At 42.3% G+C, this 7517-nt stretch overlaps 1 protein-coding gene across 4 annotated transcripts in view; it reads right to left on the bottom strand.

Moving 5' to 3' along the window:
• Window positions 1-390: 390 nt before the first annotated feature.
• Window positions 391-7517, bottom strand: part of Dgkh (diacylglycerol kinase eta) — a 153440-nt gene continuing 146313 nt past the window's right edge. For 2 of the 4 annotated variants that reach the window (XM_051195338.1, XM_051195339.1), the window contains 2 exons: window positions 6094-6224; window positions 391-545 (listed from right to left, as the gene is read on the bottom strand). In XM_051195338.1, the coding sequence (XP_051051295.1) occupies window positions 459-545; window positions 6094-6224 (218 nt within the window). In that variant the 3' untranslated portion in view covers window positions 391-458. The remainder of the gene's footprint in view (window positions 546-6093; window positions 6225-7517) is intronic. The other 2 variants (XM_051195341.1, XM_051195342.1) reach the window with 1 other exon arrangement.

Here is a 7517-nt window from a genome sequence, read left to right as displayed (position 1 = left end):
GAAAGGAACCAATGCCTTCTCCAAGGAAGCCTGAGAAGTTTCAGCTGCACACCGTTACACAGCTGTAGGTGCACGGAAGTGCCTCCTGCCAGCCCTGCTCTAAGGAGAAGGGACGATGAGCAAGCAATTCCACCTTTAAACAAGGCAACTGTCTCCCCCACCCACCTCCCCATCCTCCCCCCTCCCTTCACGACAGCAAGCATTCTCGAGCATGTCAGGTTCGCACAATAAGAAGGCTTTGTGGAAGGGATTGGGCTTTTTTTTTTTTTTTTGGCACAAAAATTAATTTCTAATACCTCAAATCAAAACTTTCACCCACAGCAAAACATCCATCTAGAGAGGTGCTTCATCGGTGCTATCTACCAGTAAATCGCAAGAAGAGCCAGTGGCTTCCAAGAACTCTGTATTGAGTCCTCGAGGACTTCTCTTCCAGGAAATAGCACCGGTGTGACCATGCCTCAGACCACGTTGGAAGGGTTCCTTTCAAGCTCTTTAATTCCCTGGAGAATTCGCTTCATATGACCCACTTTCGGTATCCCCAGGTCCTAATAAAAAAGAAAAAAAGAAGACGGGAGGGAGGGAGGAAGAATAAAGGAAGGGAAGAAGAGAAGGAGGGAGAAAGAAGACAAGTTTACCAATAAGGAAGACTGGAAGTTAAAAATCTCAACTAGTAATTAGCATAATTAGCATTTACTTCGTCCACTTTGCTAACAGCTTACGTTCAATGGTACTGGAAGTGATAGCTAGAAAACTAAACTAATGAAACAGAAATAGACCAATACTGAAAAACATGGCCAATCAATAAAATGATACCATACCCCATACAAAATCCTCTTAAATGTGTTATCTTCATCAGTTATGTACAGCTAGGGAAACTGTTCAAGAGTCAAAACACAGATTCCCCCCCCCCTTTTTTAAAAGACAAGCTCTCTTGTGACCTGCGGCAAATGATGGAGGACAACAGGTCTTTTAAGGCACATGATTTTACCATGTCCCACTCACACACATTCTCTTCTTTTTCCTAGGGAGACAAGGCCCTGCGATCTTGTCTAGCCTACTCTTGAAGTCCTGGTGATTTTCCTTCCTCAGGATTACGTGCCACTACACCTAGCACTTGTACTTTATTTATACCCTGTGCATATTAAACTTACAATTGTGGCCTGCCAGGCTTGGTGGCACATGCCTGAAGTCTCAGGCTTTAGGAGACAGAAGTTGGTGGATAGGGACGGAAAGGTCATCCTCGACTATATATATAGCAAATGAGACCAGCCTGGGCTACATGAGACCCCAGCTCAATCCTAGAGGCTCAATCCTAGAGGAAGATATAAGTGCCCACTACCTAAAATTTAAATGGTAAATCATTTGTAGTTGCATCAGGAGTCCTAATTTGACTGGAATATCTGATTACGCAGACTTTATTTGTGTGTGTGTGTGTGTGTGCGCACTCAGGCTCACATTTGCGCACAAGTGTGCATGTGTATGTATGAGACTGGGCATAGCCATGCTACAGTGACCACGTGGAAGAATTTTTGGGAGTTGGTCCTCTCCTCCTACTTCTTTGAGGCAAGGTCTCTCTTGTTGCAATTACTGTTCAGTTCATCCCGGGTGAGCTGGTCCCAGCTCTTCTAAAGAAGTGATTCTCCTGTTTTTCTCTCCTATCTTTCCTGAACATCCCCCCCCAAAGTTAACTAAAAGATGACTTATTTACAAAACAAAAGTGTTCTAAGAGAGTTCACTCAGTTCTATAATGTAAGGGCTGGCTTCATCTTTAAACTTATAAATGAAGCAGATCAAACGATCTAAATGGCACACATGGAAACAGCACATACTATCTCTGTCTTACACTTTAGAGCAGTAATAATAACCATCATTCTAGGAAACAACTTTGCCATAGCCAATGCTAGTCAAGCTTGAAATAATTTCAGGGTAACATTTTTATCAAACTTAACTGACCAAGAAAAACAAATGTTCTCATGTGCTACCAGGGTAAACAAAATTAGTCCTAAGGCTCTACACATTTCTTGGCTATGTGATAAATATCAAACTTGAAGGCAAATCTAAATCCATGTCTGCTGCATAAATTTAGAATGTAAATGAGTATTTTAATGGGGCTGGAGAGGTGGCTCAGTGACTAAGAAAGCTTGTTACTTTTTCCAGAAGATACAAGTTCAGTTACCAGAACCCATGTCAAGTGGTTTACCTGTAATTCCAGCTCCAGGGACCCTGTGCCTTCTGCTGGCCTGTGGGCACTTACACGTGACTCATACTCACACAGACATACACATAAATAAAAAATACATTCTTTTTGCAAAAAGAATATAAATACTACACCTCAGAGTTCCCATTCAAGCGGAAAACTTATCCTTTACACTTTGTAATAACACAGGACTCTACTTCTAAAATATATTTAAATATTAAATATCCTTTAGCTGATATAAACACCGCATTCTCCAGGCTACAAACACTTCTGATATTCTACTCTGAATTACTGCTTTGGTGCAATGAGAAGAATTTTTCTAGGGGGTAAGATAGTTAGTTACACTGGCTGCTTAGCTAGTTTCTTTGACCAAATTCAGTATCATCATGTCTTCCAATTACTAGGTTGTGATAAAAGATTTGCTTTGACATTTTAGACAGCTGTCATTTTAGCAGATATCATATGCTCTGATCATTGTATACTTAGTTTTTGTGTGGTTGTGTTTGGGTGTGGAAGTATGTATGCAGACAGGTGTGTGGCTTATGTGTGCAAGTAGCAGCCAAAGATCAACACAGAGTGTCTTCTCTTTTGTCTTTGTCTGGTTCCTGGTCCTGCGGGCAATGTCAACAGTTGCTCCCTCTAGTGGCACGGGTCTCAAGTCGGAGCAGCCACTGGTTGGCCACTCCCACAGTTCTATGCATCTCTTGCAGGCACAAAAGATTGGAGGTTGAGGGATTTGTGGCTGGGTCAGGGCCCCAGTCCCTCCACTGGAAGCCTTGCTGGGTTCTGAGATAGAGTCTCCCTGAACTTGGGGCTCACTGATTTGGCTACTCTCCACCTCTCCAGACCTGTGTGCTTATTTTACTGTATTTATCAACTTCCTTATTTCTGACATTTTGTTTCTTTGGATGAACAGATAAAATTGTGCCGTAGGTACTGAGTTATCCTTCCAGCCACCCATATACAACTTTCCAGATTGTGGGGGACAGCCCTCTACTATGCCTTTACCATCTTCTCCAGTAACCCTCCCTGCCGGCTTGCCCCTCTGCTAAGGCAAATTAGAAATGTTTCTCATTGCCAAGTGCCAGTTGTTTAGTACTCTCCAGTGAAGGGACAGACACTTAGCCAAACCCTGGGAGGGAAGGAGCTAACTGAGGGGCAGTGAGACAAACAGGCAATGAGGACACACCCTTATGGCCAGAAAAGTGGTCAAAGTGGATGGGTCATGGGCCAGTGACAAGAGCGTTGGCCTCTGGGCCTCCACAGAGATGGATGCCATTATTCTCCAAGAATGAGAAGCTGCTGGAAGATCTGAAGCGGAGAAATAACATCCTCGACTGAAGATGGCAAAGTATCATGGTGACGCAACGTGCATTATGGACTGGAGAGGCAGAGGAACAGTGAGAAGAGCAGGATGAAGATTCTGATCTTCCACAGGGTGGGATGCGGGATGCTGCAGTGTGGAGGAAGGGGGACTTGAGGGCAACCATGGGGCAGAATCTATAGTGTAAGAGTTTGCCTAGAATGGTGAGCTGGATGAGGAAGAGGGAGGTGCTAAATCCAACTCTGGGTGTCTCTACTTCCAGCACCTGAAGGCTAGGGACATCATTCAGAACAAAGCAGAGCTGGGAAGGAGACAGAGCAGGGGAGGGACACGGTAAGATTCATACCCCCTGTGATACTCAAGTATCAGCAGCCAGTTGGCAACAGTAACCCTAATGGGGTCGCTAATGGGGTCAAGGGTGGAGGAGGGCATGGACCACTGACTGAAGCAATGGGAGTGGGCGGGCGAGAGATGACTCCGCAGTAGGCGATTCTTTCCCAGTGTCTTTGAACTAGTCTACGGTCTGCTGCTTCTCACAGCTCAGACACAGAGGCCGGGGAAAGAAGTGCCTCTCCAGTTCCATGGTTTTGTGCTCCAGAGGCTCGCTCTGTAAAAAAAGTCCTCTTCCCATCACCCTATTTTAGAACCAGAAGGGGTAAGTAGCAAGAGGAATTTCTAAAGGGAAGTGTCGAGGGAAGAAAACATAACTGGCATTAAAAACAGAAAGGAAACAAAACCACATCATGAAAAGCGAGTGAGAAAGTTTACTAAGTTGATCCTTAACTGTCTTCTTTCTTCTCCTGCTTTCTCTCTCCCCATAGGTGACCATCATTCTATTTGATTTCTGTGTATGAATGAATTTTAACATTTGGCAAATATTTGCAACATTCAGTATGTGTGTATGTATATTATACATCTGTGTGTTGAGTATACATCTGTATATGTGTTCACATAACATGAACATATATGTATCTGGATGTACTTTAACATATACAAGTTGTGCACATGTACGAGATGAGTCTCTAGAAGGTAAATGATACGAGGAACCACAGCACAATCCGTTAATAAGCAACTGACTATTCCAGTAGATATTGCAACCTGCCAATGGTATCAGAAGCCACATAAACACTAGCCATAAAAAGGCCCTGCAGTTCTGTGCATATGTCATATGAGTACACACGTGTATGCATTCATCTCCAGTTCTGAGGTCAATCTTTGCTTTATGAACGTTAAACAGTGCGTTCTGAACTGCATCAGTTAGGTCATGTGGAATAATTCATGTATTGTTTTATCATTACCACAGCTGACAATGTTTAGATAGGAACAGTATTCTACAAAAGCACTGTACAACTCCTTAATAAAGATATGAACTTCACACTATGTATTACTTGAACCAAGATCTCTGCTAAATTACACAGATGAAAGCACATGAGCTATGAAAGAGCTAGAAAAGTCATAACTCTATGCATTCTAGAACATGGTCTATCACTAAGGGATTGTTACAGCAATGTTATTTATTATAGTTTAAAAATGGCAACATGTAGGGAGGAGAAAATATAACATAGTAAACTACTATGCATGCTTCCCTGTGTGGGCATGCCTGTGGAGACCAGAAGTTGACGGGAGCCTTCCTCCATCACTCGTGACTGTATTTTTTGAGATGGGGTCTCTCACTAAGTTTAGAGGTTGTCTGCTAGACTGGCCGAACAGAGAATCCTGCGGTCTCTAATCAACACCTGTTCTGAGGTTGAAGACACATGCTGCCATAGCTGTTGTTTGCATGGGTGCTGTGGATTCACCTTGGGTTCCTAACTTGTGCAGTAGCAGCTTTAGTGACTGCAACGTCTCTCCAGCTCCTATCATTCTAGTCTTAAATCCTGGACAGAATAACCCTGCTTTGGCTCATCTGTTGTTGTGTATGTACCCAAAGAAAACCAGGGAATTACTGCACACCATCAATGAATGGTTTTTCTGCTTTGGCATGCATGACTGAGAAAACAGCTATGCAAATTTTTAACTACATTTACTAAGAAAATAATGTTTATTTTTGGGATTATTAAGACATCAACAATGTGTCACGGAAAGGAAGTTTTGGTTTTACCGGTCTGGTTACTCATGTGATCTCTAAAGTCCAGTTTAGAAACACAACAAAATTGTGGGGCTCTGAATTATCACCACTGTCTCGTATATACTTTCATATAACAGAAAGACTTTCTTATTGATATTTTACATAATTCAATTTTAGTCCTTTCCATCACTATCCATGCAGATGCAAAACATGACCCACTTGGAAGTGTGAGGACAGTAACAGCCACACCAAGGGACATAGAGTGAAGTATTAGGGACATGCTGTGCTTCAGCCAAGAGTCAGAGAAAAATCCTGCAGACACTCTCACTGGAAAAGCATGCAAGGAAGTCAGACCACCAACAATGAATGTGTGAGATGACTGGACATTTGCATAACACAAGCTAAGCTGAAAGCATGTGACAGAGGACACACAGGAGCAAAGATTCTGTGTTGCAAGAAATATTGCAAAACTAAAAGAAGCAAAAAAAAAAAAAAAAAAAATACCTTAAGGTCTCGTCTTTCCAGATGCAAAAGTTCAGCCCCTCTGATGTCATGACGGATGAAGATTTCTTTGTACTCTCCCAAATTGAGCAGATCCAGCCAAGCAGCAACTTCCTCTGTGCCCCAATTCTGAACTACCAAAGTTAAGAGCAAAACCCCCTTAATTTCTACATGCGTGATGCATTACAAAGCAAAGGTCAGCCATAGAAAAAGCAAGACAGACAGCAGCAGCAGCGCTAGCAAAGGGCAGGGGAAGGAAGGCAGCGGGTGCTTCAGGGGGCCCCCTCCCCGCCCCATGCAGGTTATGGACTGCCAAAGGATGCGAGGAGGACATGACTATACAAGGATGTGTGCCACACCTCCTGCATCCACACCTCCAGCTGTGGTCCAGCTTCTCATTCAGAACACATAATGTGCATCAGGGCACTAATTCCGCACCATTAAAATTGATAACACAAAAACCATGTGCTCTGATGCCTTGGCTTAAGACCATGGATGAAAAGGTTTAGTTACAAGTCAGCTACAAATGTTAATTAAGATTAGAATCTGATCTGGACTACTATGTTTTACACATTTTTCTGCTTGGGTCTTGCCTTCATCGGACTTTACTGCTATTGACAATTCCAACAATAAATGACTACAGATCATTTTAACGTAAAAACTGTTCAGACCGCTATCCAAGACTAGCTGGGTTATACTACTTTTCAGTATGGATAACCATTCTTTCAAACCTGTTATTCAACATAAGTTAGCATAATAAAACCCTACCTTTTTTTCTTCTCTCTTTTTTTTTTTTTTTTTTTTTTTTTTTTCCTGTGTTTGGTTTTTAAACATACCTCAATAGCTATTCCTGTAGATGTAAGGTTGTATATTACTTTTTATAAAGGCCACCAGGCTAACTCACAAGAATTAATGAAATTCTTCTAAGAATTTATAAAGTGATTTCTTTACAAAAGGCAGATCTAGGCACAGAACTCCCAAAGTACAGAAGGCATCGAGTTAAACTCTGGGGGAAAGAAACCAGGAAAGCAGCAGGTTACAGAAAGGATGGGTACCAGTGTTACCAAGGGGTGATTGCTGTCCTTAAAACCAGTAAAAAGAGGATTTGTAACATCAGTGAAAGAATATATTTAGGAAGCTGAGTAAAAGAAAATGTCTGTGTTCCTCTTATCAGAGTGATCTGGAATTTAAACTGTGAGAAGAAAACGAAGTTACACACTGATGTCTGAAGCAGCTGCTGAGAAGATGGACACACTGACCGACTCAGCCGGACAGAACATAAAGAACTTGGTGACCACCTCATCTTCTTCCATTTGTAACTACACAGTCTCATCAGGAACTGGACATGCTGGGTATGATACAACTTGCACAGTTCAATGGACCATTTCAAAGTGTACAATTCAGTGGCATTCAGTATATTTACAGTA

Source organism: Phodopus roborovskii, unplaced genomic scaffold, assembly GCF_943737965.1.
Source record: "Phodopus roborovskii unplaced genomic scaffold, PHOROB, whole genome shotgun sequence".
In the NCBI taxonomy this organism is placed as follows: domain Eukaryota; kingdom Metazoa; phylum Chordata; class Mammalia; order Rodentia; family Cricetidae; genus Phodopus; species Phodopus roborovskii.
Note: the sequence above shows the minus strand (reverse complement) of the source record. Positions and strands in the feature narration are given on the sequence as shown.